Source organism: Gadus macrocephalus, chromosome 12 (assembly GCF_031168955.1).
Source record: "Gadus macrocephalus chromosome 12, ASM3116895v1".
NCBI classification, from domain to species: Eukaryota; Metazoa; Chordata; class Actinopteri; order Gadiformes; family Gadidae; genus Gadus; species Gadus macrocephalus.
Genome location: NC_082393.1, coordinates 26,955,862 through 26,972,268, shown reverse-complemented (window position 1 = coordinate 26,972,268; position 16,407 = coordinate 26,955,862). Strand labels below are relative to the sequence as shown.

At 51.7% G+C, this 16,407-nt stretch overlaps 1 protein-coding gene and 1 non-coding gene across 2 annotated transcripts in view; one reads left to right on the top strand and one right to left on the bottom strand.

Annotated features, from left to right (window-relative positions):
• Window positions 1–16,407, top strand: part of hmcn1 (hemicentin 1) — a gene marked incomplete at its 5' end in the record, with an annotated part of 52,617 nt that overhangs the window by 17,096 nt on the left and 19,114 nt on the right. The window contains 16 exon segments of the mRNA XM_060066318.1: window positions 226–352; window positions 651–805; window positions 2,222–2,500; window positions 3,566–3,847; window positions 5,688–5,796; window positions 5,865–6,034; window positions 7,353–7,507; window positions 8,233–8,356; window positions 8,901–9,002; window positions 9,457–9,636; window positions 10,111–10,262; window positions 11,226–11,349; window positions 13,218–13,393; window positions 14,144–14,240; window positions 14,680–14,802; window positions 15,139–15,294. Coding sequence (XP_059922301.1) covers window positions 226–352; window positions 651–805; window positions 2,222–2,500; window positions 3,566–3,847; window positions 5,688–5,796; window positions 5,865–6,034; window positions 7,353–7,507; window positions 8,233–8,356; window positions 8,901–9,002; window positions 9,457–9,636; window positions 10,111–10,262; window positions 11,226–11,349; window positions 13,218–13,393; window positions 14,144–14,240; window positions 14,680–14,802; window positions 15,139–15,294 — 2,511 coding nt within the window.
• Window positions 5,185–5,266, bottom strand: trnas-aga (transfer RNA serine (anticodon AGA)). Its single transcript has one exon. It is a non-coding gene; the product is annotated as a tRNA-Ser (tRNA).

The window sequence follows — 16,407 nt, the reverse complement described above, 5'->3', positions numbered from 1 at the left end:
ACATTCATAACAGTAGATTATAGATGATGTGTCTATGAATGGGTGCATGTTCACCATAGTACTTTAGGAGATAAATAAATAAAGTTGAAAAATTTATAAACTTAATGCGATTAATTTTCTTGCATTATTTAAGTACGGAGTCGGTTCAAGACACTCACTTTATCCACGTAGGCTTCTTAAACAATGTTGTGACCATTTCAACATGATGTGTGCCACTCTTCCCAGTCCCTCCCAGTATCATAGGGACAGCTTCTCCAAAGGATCTCTCTAGTGTTCTCAACCAAGAGGTCAGTCTGGAGTGCAAGGTCAAAGGTCAGCCCTTCCCCACCGTCCAGTGGTACAAAGACCGAAAGTGAGTTTCATGGTGAAAGCATATCTCTGTGATGATTTATCTCTAAACATTACTCTAAGGGTTAGGGACACGACTCCACCACTTGCACCTTGTCACAATTCATAAATAACTTCTCTTTTGCATTAAAGTGATTTGTCACACATCGGTGTGTCCACCTGTAGATATAGATATAGATATACAGTAGATATATGTATATAGATGTACAGTAGATATAGATATATATAGATAAACAGTATATCTATATAGATGTACAGTAGATCTAGATGTAGATATCCATCGCTGTGGTTGTGACCCCCAGGCCGGTGTTCCTGGGGGACCCTAACCTGGAGGTCACCGACCGAGGTCAGCTGCTGAGGATCCGTAGCTCCCGTCTGGGCGACGCGGCCCTCTACCAGTGCAGCGCCAGCAACGCCGCCGGGAGGCTGCTCAAGGACTTCAACCTCAGCGTCTACGGTGAGCCCCCCCTTAGTGAGCCCCCCTTAGTGAGCCCCCCCTTAGTGAGCCCCCCAGCCTCTACGGTGAGCCCCCCCTTAGTGAGCCCCCCTTAGTGAGCCCCCCTTAGTGAGCCCCCCCTTAGTGAGCCCCCCAGCCTCTACGGTGAGCCCCCCCTTAGTGAGCCCCCCCTTAGTGAGCCCCCCTTAGTGAGCCCCCCCTTAGTGAGCCCCCCAGCCTCTACGGTGAGCCCCCCCTTAGTGAGCCCCCCCTTAGTGAGCCCCCCTTAGTGAGCCCCCCAGCCTCTACGGTGAGCCCCCCCTTAGTGAGCCCCCCTTAGTGAGCCCCCCCTTAGTGAGCCCCCCTTAGTGAGCCCCCCTTAGTGAGCCCCCCCTTAGTGAGCCCCCCAGCCTCTACGGTGAGCCCCCCCTTAGTGAGCCCCCCCTTAGTGAGCCCCCCTTAGTGAGCCCCCCTTAGTGAGCCCCCCCTTAGTGAGCCCCCCTTAGTGAGCCCCCCCTTAGTGAGCCCCCCAGCCTCTACGGTGAGCCCCCCCTTAGTGAGCCCCCCCTTAGTGAGCCCCCCTTAGTGAGCCCCCCCTTAGTGAGCCCCCCAGCCTCTACGGTGAGCCCCCCCTTAGTGAGCCCCCCCTTAGTGAGCCCCCCTTAGTGAGCCCCCCTTAGTGAGCCCCCCCTTAGTGAGCCCCCATTAGTGAGCCCCTCCTTAGTGAGCCCCCCTTAGTGAGCCCCCCCTTAGTGAGCCCCCCAGCCTCTACGGTGAGCCCCCCCTTAGTGAGCCCCCCCTTAGTGAGCCCCCCCTTAGTGAGCCCCCCTTAGTGAGCCCCCCCTTAGTGAGCCCCCCCTTAGTGAGCCCCCCTTAGTGAGCCCCCCCTTAGTGAGCCCCCCCTTAGTGAGCCCCCCTTAGTGAGCCCCCCCTTAGTGAGCCCCCCTTAGTGAGCCCCCCCTTAGTGAGCCCCCCCTTAGTGAGCCCCCCTGCCTCTACGGTGAGCCCCCCCTTAGTGAGCCCCCCCTTAGTGAGCCCCCCTTAGTGAGCCCCCCCTTAGTGAGCCCCCCCTTAGTGAGCCCCCCTTAGTGAGCCCCCCCTTAGTGAGCCCCCCTGCCTCCACGGTGAGCCCCCCCTTAGTGAGCCCCCCCTTAGTGAGCCCCCCTGCCTCCACGGTGAGCCCCCCCTTAGTGAGCCCCCCCCAGTAGGAGGGTGGTGGTGGATTGTCTCAAGGCTCAGAGGTCCAGACGCTGAGTGAACTCCCCAGTGGTGATGGTGACGGCCTCATGTCTCATTCCTATTCACTAGTTCTGCTTTATTCAAAGCCACGTACAGATATGCCCGTGAACAATTAAAGTGTTGAATCCATAGTGGCTCCACTGCACCGTTCTTATGGCCCCTCACTGCCTCCCCCCATCCTCACGGGTCTCCCCCCAGTGCCCCCGTCCATCAGGGGGGGCAACGTGACCTCGGCGGTGGTGGCCGTCCTGGACTCGGCGGTGACCCTGGAGTGCGAGGCCCGCGGCGTGCCGCTGCCCGCCGTCACCTGGTACCGCGGCGGCCAGGTGCTGCTGTCTAGCCGCCAGGCGCAGTACGGGGAGCGCGGACGCTTCCTGGAGATCCCCCGCGCCCAGGCCCGGGACGCCGGCCGCTACGCCTGCAGGGTGACCAGCGTGGCGGGGACGGCCGAGAAGAGCTACGAGCTGGACGTCTACCGTGAGGCAACACCTCCAGACCTATGTTGATGTATATGGTTCTAGGTATAGATATCTATAGATATATGGATCTATGTATAGATATCTATGTGTAGATATATGGATCTATGTATAGATATCTATGTGTAGAGATATGGATCTATGTATAGATATATGGATCTATGTATAGATATATGGATCTATGTATTGATATATGGATCTATGTATAGATATATGGATCTATGCAGAGATATATGGATCTATGTATAGATATATGGATCTATGTATAGATATCTGTGTATAGATATATGGATCTATGTATAGATATCTATGCATAGATATATGGATCTATGTATAGATATCTGTGTATAGATATATGGACATCTACCGTGAACCATGACAACACATCTAGATCTATGTTTAGATATAGATAAATCACTCTTAGATGTATGTGTATATATCTATGTGTATATATCTATGTGTAGAGATATGGATCTATGTATAGATATCTATGTGTAGAGATATGGATCTATGTATAGATATATGGATCTATGTATAGATATATGGATCTATGTATTGATATATGGATCTATGTATAGATATATGGATCTATGCAGAGATATATGGATCTATGTATAGATATATGGATCTATGTATAGATATCTGTGTATAGATATATGGATCTATGTATAGATATCTGTGTATAGATATATGGATCTATGTATAGATATCTATGTATAGATATATGGATCTGTGTATAGATATATGGATCTATGTATAGATATCTGTGTATAGATATATGGATCTATGTATAGATATCTATGTATAGATATATGGATCTGTGTATAGATATATGGATCTATGTATAGATATCTGTGTATAGATATATGGACATCTACCGTGAGCCATGACAACACATCTAGATCTATGTTTAGATATAGATAAATCACTCTTAGATGTATGTGTAGATATCTATGTGTATATATCTATGTGTAGATATATGGATGCTGGTTCAGCCGGACACCATGCGTGAGGCCTTCTGGGCCAGGATGCTTCACCTCATGATGATGTCCCCCCCCCCCCCCAGTACCCCCCACGGTGACCGGGGCCACCGACGGCCCCACAGAGAGGAGGGTGGTCCTGGGGAAGGCCCTGGTGTTGGGCTGCCAGGCCTCGGGACACCCCCCCCCCTCCCTCACCTGGCTGAAGGACGGCGTCCCCGTGCAGGACGGGGGGGGCGTGGCCGTCGCCCAGGAGGGGGCGGAGCTCCGCATCGACGCCGCCGACGTCTCCGACGCAGGACACTATGTCTGCGTAGCAACCAGCGTCGCCGGGGAGAAGGCCGTCCAATACGACGTCACCGTTCTAGGTACGTGCACGCAAACACACGCACGCTGAATCACACACACGCACACACACACTCAAACACACGCACACTGACTCACACACACGCACACACACAATATAACATACACACACCCACTCAGTATAACACACACACTCACGCACGCACAAACTGTTTTCTATTGTGTAAGTCAGAGTTCCTTCAGAAGGAAGAAAGATTAGGTAACCGAGTACATTGTAGTGTACATCTTAAAACACAGGAAAGTGAAGTGTACAGCCACCCGGCTACTTCAAACCAGGACTAACAGAACCTCCCAGAACCCGAGCAGCAGCTCCACGGTGTGTGGCTGCGGGCTTTGGCTCCCAGTTCCTGATCTGTGTCCACATAACGTTCACCAGCACACACAGACCTCACAGTGGTTCATGATGTTAACGTTGACTGACAGCACAATCCAGCTTCAGGGCTATTTCTTTTGATTCATAAAACATGAGAAACGTTGCACCACAACCAGTTCTAACAGGATTCAGATGGAGGCCGTAAACCCTTCACATGGTTTGTGCTCATTTTGTTTCACTGCCGCATATTCCTTCAGTCCGCACCTGCAGGTCAAAGCAGGACGGCCAGGCCAGTACGACCTCTGACCCCTCAACCAGCAGGCTTAGATGTTTGTTTGGGAGAATCATGAAATGCAGAAAACAGATTACAAAGTTATGAAACATGATCAAGTATTCAAAGTGGTAGTAACTATGATATACTGTAGAAAAGGGCCAGATTGCAACAACATATGTAACAACGTCAGAAGAGCTCCCGTTCCTCTCCATGTTCCTCTCCTACAGGGGGGAGAGTGATCTGAACAGGCCCGCTCTTCTGGGAGGGCATTGTGTTGCTCACAATGGACCTGTGGTGGTTGATTGTGCGTGCTTGTTGTCTAGTTAGAATACTGCAACAAAAGGAGTTGGTTTGTCAAAGAGAACTGGATCTGGATGTTGCGTCTCAGTGCTTCATGGCGGTTTTCTTAGGGACTCATTCTCTTGATTCTCTCTCTGGTAATACACGGCAGAGGGGAAATTAGGCTGAGACAATAAATATGGAACACATTTTCGTTTGGACCATCCAATCGTATTGAACCGGGGTTCTAACATGGGTTCCGTTATATAAATGACTATAAGGCTTGCATCTGTCTTCTCTAAGTACGTATTTCTACATTAATAATAATCTTTGTCTCAATATTTAAGAGAGGATGAAGATAAGTGTTTTAAAGTATTTAATCAAACTCATAATATAGCCACACTAAATCATGGCATTTTGCAAAGGCCCGTAAGTTAGAAGGATCGCTTGAGTGTTTTAGAAAAGGACAGTGCCGTTGTCGGCAGGATTCGAACCTGCGCGGGGAGACCCCAATGGATTTCTAGTCCATCGCCTTAACCACTCGGCCACGACAACTCTGACTGTGGCTCTGTGTGTTTGCAGTCACTATGGGAACCTGACACGTGTGCTGTGAGCTCGGCTATAAATACCCACTCCCACACACGCCCGTCACAGGAGTGTGGTTCAATGTGCTCCTACTACAGCCATAGAAAATACACCAATAGGAAGAACATTGGTGCAATGAGGTTCTCTGCCTTCTTTACGTTTTATTGGACAGTGCAACAGCGAGTGTGAATGTTAAATCCAGGCATGTTTTCACTCTATGTCCAACCATTCTTAAAGTTTTAAGTCTTGATCTAGCCTTATTAAAGTACTTCTTTACCCCAATACCAATCAGTGTCCAGTCTGATAGATAAATACATCATTTGTGATAATAACCAATGCTTCCTAAAGCACCGCTGATCTTACGTGATGAACCCAACGTCTTCCTCCTCAGTCCCGCCCTTCGTCGAGGGCAGCGCCGAGGTCACAGAGGTCACGGTGGTCCTCGACAGCCCCCTGGAGCTGGAGTGTTACGCCACCGGGGCCCCCGCGCCCAGCATCAGGTACACTCACACTACTCTCACTCAGCTCCCGGTGCCTGGCCCTGTGTGTTAACCAGTGTGTCCTGCAGGTGGGTTAAGGACGGCCAGCCGCTGGGGCAGGGAGAGGGGGTCCGAGTGGCGGCGGGGGGACGCCTGCTGCTGCTGGCCCGCGCCCAGGCCTCAGACACGGCGCGCTTCCAGTGCGTGGCGACCAACGAGGCGGGAGAACACGACCGGGACTTCAACGTGGCCGTCCACGGTAACATCGTACATGTACAACATAGAGCTGCTCATAGAGCTACAACATAGAGCTGCTCATAGAGATACAACATAGGGCTGCTTATAGAGCTGGAACATAGAGCTGCTCATAGTGCTATAACATAGAGCTACAACATAGAGCTACAACATAGAGCTGCTCATAGAGCTACAACATAGAGCTGCTCATAGAGCTACAACATAGAGCTGCTCATTGAGCTACAACATAGAGCTACAACATAGAGCTACAACATAGAGCTGCTCATAGAGCTACAACATAGAGCTGCTCATAGAGCTGGAACATAGAGCTACAACATAGAGCTGCTCATAGAGCTGGAACATAGATCTACAACATAGAGCTACAACATAGAGCTGCTCATAGAGCTACAACATAAGGCTGCTCATAGAGCTGGAACATAGAGCTGCTCATAGTGCTACAACATAGAGCTGCTCATAGAGCTACAACATAGAGCTTCTCATAGAGCTACAACATAGAGCTGCTCATAGAGCTACAACATAGAGCTGGAACATTGAGCTGCTCATATAGCTACCACATAGAGCTGCTCATAGAGCTACCACATAGAGCTGCTCATAGAGCTGGAACATAGAGCTGGACAATAGAGCTACCACATAGGGCTGCTCATATAGCTGGAACATAGAGTTACAACATAGGGCTGCTCATAGAGCTACCACATAGAGCTGCTCATAGAGGTACAACATAGAGCTGCTCATTGAGCTGGAACATAGAGCTGCTCATAGAGCTGGAACATAGAGCTGCTCATAGAGCTACAACATAGAGCTGCTCAAAGAGCTACAACATAGAGCTTCTCATAGAGCTACAACATAGAGCTGCTCATAGAGCTTCAACATAGAGCTAGAACATTGAGCTGCTCATAGAGCTACCACATAGAGCTGCTCATAGAGCTACCACATAGAGCTGCTCATAGAGCTGGAACATAGAGCTGCTCATAGAGCTACAACATAGAGCTGCTCAAAGAGCTACAACATAGAGCTTCTCATAGAGCTACAACATAGAGCTGCTCATAGAGCTACAACATAGAGCTAGAACATTGAGCTGCTCATAGTGCTACAACATAGAGCTGCTCATAGTGCTACAACATAGAGCTGCTCATAGAGCTGCTCATAGAGCTACCACATAGAGCTGCTCATAGTGCTACAACATAGAGCTGCTAATAGAGCTACAACATAGAATGCTCATAGAGCTACAACATAGAGCTGCTCATAGAGCTGCCACATATGTAGATATCAGTCTATATAATATGGTAATAATATATAAAGTTGTGTGTGTCCCCCCCCCCCAGTGCCCCCGTCCATCCGGCCCTCTGGCCCCCCCGACCGCTCGGTGGTCCTCCACGGGGCCCTCAGCCTGCAGTGCGTCCCCAGCGGGGCCCCCACCCCCAGCATCACCTGGCTCAAAGACGGCCGCCCCGTGGACACGGCGCAAGAGCACCTCAAGGTGGGGGGCACCAGACCCAGGGCTGGGGGGGACTGGACCAGACCCAGGGCTGGGGGGGGACTGGACCAGACCCAGGGCTGGGGGGGGACTGGACCAGACCCAGGGCTGGGGGGGGACTGGACCCAGGGCTGGGGGGGGACTGGACCCAGGGCTGGGGGGGGGACCAGACCAGACCCAGGGCTGGGGGGGGGACTGGACCAGACCCAGGGCTGGGGGGGGACCAGACCAGACCCAGGGCTGGGGGGGGACCGGACCGGACCCAGGGCTGGGGGGGGACCAGACCAGACCCAGGGCTGGGGGGGGGACCAGACCAGACCCAGGGCTGGGGGGGGGACCAGACCAGACCCAGGGCTGGGGGGGGGACCAGACCAGACCCAGGGCTGGGGGGGGTCAGGGCTTAACTTAGGGGTCAAAGGTCCAGGGAGATGTATCTGAGGGAATGACCCCAGTGGATGGAGCCCGGCTGTCATCACGTGTTCATTGAATGATTAAGTTAACTACTCCTCCGTCTTATTTAAACGTTTTTTGACCTCAAGCCCCTACAAACACGTAGCATATTCCAACTCTTGGTAGCTAATTATACACATTTTGCAATTGTAAATCTCTTTCTCTCTCTCTCTCTCTCTCTCTCTCTCTCTCTCTCTCTCTCTCTCTCTCTCTCACCCTCTCTCTCTCTCTCTCTCTCTCTCTCTCTCTCTCTCTCTCTCTCTCTCTCTCTCTCTCAGCTCCAGTCTGCGGGCCGGGTGCTGCAGGTGACCCAGGCCAGACTAGAGGATTCTGGGAGGTACTCCTGCGTGGCCACCAACGCCGCCGGAGAGGTCCAACAACATCTACGTCTGAGTGTCCATGGTAACCATAGAAACACCCCTCCTCTCTCTCTGTTTGTCCATGGTAACCATAGACCCACCCCTCCTCTCTCTCTGTGTGTCCATGGTAACCATAGACCCACCCCTCCTCTCTCTCTGTGTGTCCATGGTAACCATAGACCCACCCCTCCTCTCTCTCTGTGTGTCCATGGTAACCATAGACCCACCCCTCCTCTCTCTCTGTGTGTCTATGGTAACCATAGACCCACCCCTCCTCTCTCTCTGTGTGTCCATGGTAACCATAGACACACCCATCCTCTCTCTCGGTGTAGCCATGGTAACCATAGACCCACCCCTCCTCTCCTCACTGAGTGTCCATGGTAACCATAGAAACACCCCTCCTCTCTCTCTGTGTGTCCATGGTAACCGTAGACCCACCCCTCCTCTCTCTGGGTCGGCCTCAGTCTCCTGTTCTTTAATCCCTCTGTACCGCGCCGCCCAGACTGACCAACCAGAGGGGAACGTGGGGTCCTACCTGCGCTGCACTTTGTGAACGCATGCTCTGTTTGATTTGTTTTTCCCATCAGAGCCCCCCAGAATCCCCTACTCTGGAGAAGTCGTCAACCAGACCATCTTGTCTGGCTTCTCAACACAGCTGGAATGCAAGGCGACTGGCAGCCCTATCCCCGGTAAGCCTGGTCTCAGATCAGCCATGGAGTCAGAGTTTACCTCTTCCTACTGACCAACCGACCAGAGACGAGGCGTCCGTGTAGACTTCCTTATCAATTAGTCACATTTGAGTATCTATTCAATGTTCTACTCTACTATTCAATGTTCCACTCGTGTGATTTACTTCGACATTTACTAGGAGTGTGTGTGATAGTTGAATGCTCATCATACTTAAGACAACCTTGTTTACTACTGCTCCTGGCGAGACATAGAGTATACATTTGACTAAACTATGAATCATAAATCCTGTTGAATACATAAAGCATACCTGACACCTCAACCCTTGGTTGTCCTGTATAATAAAAGGTTGATTACAGCCAGAGTTCAATAATCCAACAGACTCTCTTATTGGTTGAATGTAAGAAGGTGATGTTCTACCGTTGACCATGAGTCCTTGTGTCTGCGCGTCGGCAGCGATCACGTGGTACAAAGATGGCCGCCCGCTGAGCGGCGCGGGCGGGGGCGTGGCCCTGCTGCGGCGCGGAACCGTGCTGGAGGTCGGACGCGCCCGCGTGACGGACGCCGGACTGTACCGCTGCGTGGCCGCCAACGTGGCCGGCAGCGCAGAGGCCTCCACCCGGCTGCACGTCCACGGTGAGCTGACGTAGTCACCTCTGAGGAGGTGGAGCGGTGAGCTGACGTAGTCACCTCTGAGGAGGTGGAGCGGTGAGCTGACGTAGTCACCGCTGAGGAGGTGGAGGCCGGAGTGGTCACGCCTTAAGGGCACTTGGTCAACGTAGGGTTAAAGGGCCTTAAGGGCACTTAGTCAACGTAGGGTTAAAGGGCCTTAAGGGCACTTAGTCAACGTAGGGTTAAAGGGCATTAAGGGCACTTAGTCAACGTAGGGTTAAAGGGCATTAAGGGCACTTGGTCAACGTAGGGTTAAAGGGCATTAAGGGCACTTAGTCCACCTAGGGTTAAAGGGCCTTAAGGGCACTTAGTCCACCTAGGGTCTAAGGGTGGTGTTAATGCGGGGGGCCTCCTCTCGCTGTGGTCAGGGAGCCAGTGGAGGACAGGGGGCTGACAGAGGTTGTATTGAATAAGGTGATGTGTTCCCCCCCCCCCCAGTGCCCCCGCTGATCTCCAGCCGCGGCGGCACTGTGACGGTGGTGGTGAACGAGGCCGCCCGGCTGGACTGCGAGGCCACCGGCCTCCCCCCGCCCAGCCTCACCTGGCTCAAAGATGGCCGCCCCGTCGCCAGCGTGTCAGACGGCATCCAGGCACGTCCCATGATGCATCAGCCTGCACACACACACACACACACACACACACACACACACACACACACACACACACACACACACACACACACACACACACACACACACACACACACACACACACACACACACACACACACACACACACACACACACACACACACTGACCAGACAACAATATGCTTCTTGATTTGAACTGACTATTACCAGACCGGGTAGTCATTGTGGCGGTGGTGATATATCTGTATGTTTGTCTGTCTGTCTGTCTGTATGTCTGTCTGTCTGTCTGTCTGTCTGTCTGTCTGTCTGTCTGTACGTCTGTCTGTCTGTACGTCTGTACGTCTGTACGTCTGTACGTCTGTACGTCTGCACGTCTGCACGTCTGTACGTCTGCACGTCTGTACGTCTGCACGTCTGTACGTCTGTACTTGTCAGGATAGACGTGGTGAGGGTTCTGGGTTTGATCCCCAATGTGTTGAGCAGGATGCCCCGGCCCCAGCGTCCTGCTGTGTGTTCAAAGCGCTGTGGCTGAAGCGTTATAGTGAGGCTGCGCTGGCCCTGGCCCCTGCGTCCTGCTGTGTGTTCAAAGCGCTGTGGCTGAAGCGTTATAGTGAGGCTGTGCTGGCCCTGGCCCCAGTGTCCTGCTGTGTGTTCAAAGCGCTGTGGCTGAAGCGTTATAGTGAGGCTGCGCTGGCCCTGGCCCCAGCGTCCTGCTGTGTGTTCAAAGCGCTGTGGCTGAAGCGTTATAGTGAGGCTGTGCTGGCCCCGGCCCCAGCGTCCTGCTGTGTGTTCAAAGCGCTGTGGCTGAAGCGTTATAGTGAGGCTGCGCTGGCCCTGGCCCCAGCGTCCTGCTGTGTGTTCAAAGCGCTGTGGCTGAAGCGTTATAGTGAGGCTGCGCTGGCCCTGGCCCCTGCGTCCTCGTGCGCTGAGAGGTTCTTCATGTGCGTGCTGTGCTCCCTGCAGGTGTTGTCCGGCGGCCGGCAGCTGTCCCTGACCAGCTCCCAGGTCAGCGATACGGGCTCCTACACCTGTGTGGCCGTCAACTCTGGGGGGGAGCAGCAGCGAGAGTACGACCTGAGAGTATACGGTGAGCACTCAGCTGCTTCAGTGCACTGCGGAGCTGTTTGCACTGACTTATTATTATTATATCCTTTATTTAACCAGGTTGAGATTAAAATCTCTTTTACAAGAGAGACCTGGCCAAGATGGACAGCAGTACACAGTTGCAACATAAAACACAAGACAAAGTACAAGTTCAATACTAAGTGCAATAGTAATAATACATTTAGATCATTGACTAAAACATTTGCATTTTCCAATGGAGTCCGACATCAAACTCTTTACAACAGTTTTAAATTCACTGAGAGTAACTAGGTCTTGCAGCTTGGGCTGCTTCTGCAGTTTATTACAGGAAGATGGTGCAAAAACCTCGAAGGCCTTTTTTCCCCAGTTCTGTCCACGCTTCAGCTACACTCATAAGGACCACGTCCTGAGACCGTAACCCATGGGGGACACGTTTCCGGGACATATGCAGTGACAAATAACAGGGGAGCTTACCTAAAATTGCCTTGTAGATAAAAACATACCAGTGACTAAGACGTCACATAGACGTCTTAGAGAAAGCCAGTTAACTTTTGAGTACAATGTACAGCGGTGAGATAAGGCTCTGCTGTTTGTAATAAACCAGTCAACAGTCAGTACTCCTGGAGGACTGACTGTTCACCAGCCAACAGTCAGTACTCCTGGAGGACTGACTGTTCACCAGCCAACAGTCAGTACTCCTGGAGGACTGACTGTTCACCAGTCAACAGTCAGTACTCCTGGAGGACTGACTGTTCACCAGTCAACAGTCAGTGCTCCTGTACTACGAGAGGGCTTTATTGTTCTGTATATTACTCAATCTGGGATTTTTATATCACATTCTTGCTCTCTGGATAGCTTTTATTCAATGCTTTGAATGCTATTCTCCCTGGTACATGTAAAAGGGGCTTATGCTCAAAGGATGTTGAAAAATAACATTTTCCAAGAGATGTATGTGATGAAGTATCATTGAGACAAAGTTTAATTTGTAGAATCCCCTCCCTGCCTTACTCATGTAGCCACCAAACTGCTGGTCGTACCAGGGATAATTCCGTTCTAAAGATCTTTATTTGTTCTCGTCTAGAGGGATTTCTTGCATGGGATAGTTTAAAGAAGGGAAACCTCAAAGTGGATGCGCATGTTATTTTTGGCCTGTCTGTGTGTGTGTGTGTGTGTGTGTGTGTGTGTGTGTGTGTGTGTGTGTGGTCCTTATGTATGCGAGTGTGTGTGTGTGTGTGTGTGTGTGGTCCTTATGTATGCGAGTGTGTGTGTGTGTGTGTGTGTGTGTGTGTGTGTGTGTGTGTGTGCGTGTGTGCGTCCTAATGCTCCTCCACAATGCTCAGGGGATGCTAGACTGGTAACTAGACTGAGTTGTGTAATTGCTACCATCTCCACGAGCTTCCTGCTCTCTGCCCCGTCCGGCTCAGACCTCTGCCTGAATGGGATTTAGGGTAAAGGGTCGGGTGGCTCTTTTCTAGAACCGATTCACCAGGTCGTAGGAAATAACCTGATTATAACCTCAGCAGAAAGGAGACCCTAATCCATGAGATTAGTCTGCATGGGAGAATGACGCCACTGTGGTCAACATGGACTTCCTTTGTGCTTTTCAAACTGGGCCTTTTTCGTAAAATCAAAATAAAGCGTGGTTCTTCTGATGTCACTGAAGTGCTTAAAATTCGATATTTAAATGTGGGCAATTGTCTCTGTGTTGGTTCCAGAAAGCATTGTGGGGGAGATCCCAGAGTTACATTGGTATGAAAGAGGTTGTAGGAACCCCTTCTCCGTGGGATCAGTCCTTCAGACGGGCTTGGAGTGGCTGCAGGCTGTCCCATGATCAGGCCGTTTCCAGGGTAACATGGCCTCTCTCCTCCGCAGTGCCCCCCAACATCAGTGGGGAGGAGGCCAACGCCACCGTGATGCTGGGGGGTCCCGTGGAGCTGCTCTGCCAGAGCGACGCCATCCCCCCGCCCACGCTGTCATGGCGCAAAGATGGCCGCCCGCTCTTCAGAAAACCAGGACTCAGCGTCTCAGAGAACGGGAGGCTCCTTAAGGTATAGCCAGGATTCATTCAGCATTCATAACTATGACTCATTAGGATCGATATAATAAACTCATCCTCATCCTAAGGATAAGGATGAGGATGAGGATGAGGAATAAACTCATGATAACATGTAGACTGTGAGGTTTGATCAGTGGACTCTAATGTACTCTAAACCTCCGCTGCATGTAGGCTGTGAGGTTTGATCAGTGGACTCTAATGCACTCTAAACCTCCGCCTCATGTAGGCTGTGAGGTTTGATCAGTGGACTCTAATGCACTCTAAACCTCCGCCTCATGTAGGCTGTGAGGTTTGATCAGTGGACTCTAATGTACTCTAAACCTCCGCCTCATGTAGGCTGTGAGGTTTGATCAGTGGACTCTAATGCACTCTAAACCTCCGCCTCATGTAGGCTGTGAGGTTTGATCAGGGGACTCTAATGCACTCTAAACCTCCGCCTCATGTAGGCTGTGAGGTTTGATCAGGGGACTCTAATGCACTCTAAACCTCCGCCTCATGTAGGCTGTGAGGTTTGATCAGGGGACTCTAATGCACTCTAAACCTCCGCCTCATGTAGGCTGTGAGGTTTGATCAGGGGACTCTAATGCACTCTAAACCTCCGGCTCATGTAGGCTGTGAGGTTTGATCAGGGGACTCTAATGTACTCTAAACCTCTGCTACATGTAGGCTGTGAGGTTTGATCAGGGGACTCTAATGCACTCTAAACCCGCTAAATGAGTGTCGTGTTGGCGTGTGGCTGCAGATCGACAGCTCCCAGGTCCAGGACTCCGGCCGCTACACCTGTGAGGCCACCAACGTCGCCGGCAAGACGGAGAAGAACTACAACCTCAACGTCTGGGGTGAGTTCCACGTGCCGACGCAGCCGTATGGCTCTGTTTCTAGTTCAGTCGTGTACTGGATGGTCCTCAAGGTTCCATTTCAGAGCTACTATTTGAGTGTAATTTGTTAGAAATGCTATTGGTGAGTGAAATGCATTTCCAGACCAATCAGGGCCTCTCTTCCCTGATTGGTCTGGGCATCCGTCCTGCCTGGATACGGGTGGGTAGATAGCAACATTAAAGACTGTTGAAGAAACATGAGGAGCATATTTTTTATTTTTTTGTTCCAACATCTTGCTTTCCTGCTCTGTCTTGACAACTCTCGAATCTTACCCAGCTTTGATTCAGCCACCCAAAAATGTCAATTTAAAGTGCAGTAATTGTTCAATTTGCTTCCCTAATTGAGACGCTGTATAGTAATGGGAGCTCGCCCCCTGTGGGTGCCTTGTGGTCATTACAGTGTCTCCCAGTATCCGGGCCTCGGAGGACGTCACTCCGCTGACGGTGGTCGAGGGGAGTCTGATAACTCTGGTGTGCGAGTCCAACGGGATCCCCCCCCCCAGCCTGGCCTGGAGGAAGAACGGTAGGAGCTGCAGTGAGCAGGGCTGTCTGAATGTTTCATAGCAACAGGAGGAAAGAGATAGAAATCGACGGAGAGTATGATGAACCATTACTCTGTTTAACTCCCTCCATAGATATAGGGATAGAGAAGAGAGAAAGAGGAAGACAACTTTTGAAAAAAAGGGGATGGGAGGGGGGAGGGAGAGAAATGCTCAAAATGAGAATTTAGGAACTCCATTTAGCCCACAATCAGGAAGGGAAACCGGATCAAAAAGAAGAGAACGTGTTCCTAAATCTAACACACGGTACCCTGTTGATGGAATACAGTTGAAATGTTCTCCTCTCTGCTGGGTCTCAGGAGCTGAGCTGAAGGCCGACCCCCGGGTCAGGGTTCTGTCGGGGGGGCGCCAGCTGCAGATCTCCCGGGCTGAGAGGGCCGACTCCGCCTCCTACACCTGCAGCGCCACCAGCTCCGCCGGCACCGCCTCCAAGGAGTACAGCCTCCAGGTCTACGGTACGTCCCCACCATTACACTGAGTCCAGTACCACCTGGGTACTACACCCATACACTGAGTCCAGTACCACCTGGGTACTACACCCGTACACTGAGTCCAGTACCACCTGGGTACTACACCCGTACACTGAGTCCAGTACCACCTGGGTACTACACCCGTACACTGAGTCCAGTACCACCTGGGTTCACCACCGTTACACTGAGTCCAGTACCACCTGGGTTCACCACCATTACACTGAGTCCAGTACCACCTGGGTTCACCACCCCTACACTGAGTCCAGTACCACCTGGGTTCACCACCCCTACACTGAGTCCAGTACCACCTGGGTTCACCACCATTACACTGAGTCCAGTACCACCTGGGTTCACCACCGTTACACTGAGTCCAGTACCACCTGGGTTCACCACCCCTACACTGAGTCCAGTACCACCTGGGTTCACCACCCCTACACTGAGTCCAGTACCACCTGGGTTCACCACCATTACACTGAGTCCAGTACCACCTGGGTTCACCACCCCTACACTGAGTCCAGTACCACCTGGGTTCACCACCGTTACACTGAGTCCAGTACCACCTGGGTTCACCACCGTTACACTGAGTCCAGTACCACCTGGGTTCACCACCATTACACTGAGTCCAGTACCACCTGGGTTCACCACCATTACACTGAGTCCAGTACCACCTGGGTTCAACACCATTACACTGAGTCCAGTACCACCTGGGTTCACCACCCGTACACTGAGTCCAGTACCACCTGGGTTCACCACCGTTACACTGAGTCCAGTACCACCTGGGTTCAACACCATTACACTGAGTCCAGTACCACCTGGGTTCACCACCGTTACACTGAGTCCAGTACCACCTGGGTTCACCACCGTTACACTGAGTCCAGTACCACCTGGGTTCACCACCCGTACACTGAGTCCAGTACCACCTGGGTTCACCACCGTTACACTGAGTCCAGTACCACCTGGGTTCACCACCGTTACACTGAGTCCAGTACCACCTGGGTTCACCACCGTTACACTGAGTCCAGTACCACCTGGGTTCACCACCGTTACACTGAGTCCAGTACCACCTGGGTTCACCACCCCTACACTGAGTCCAGCACC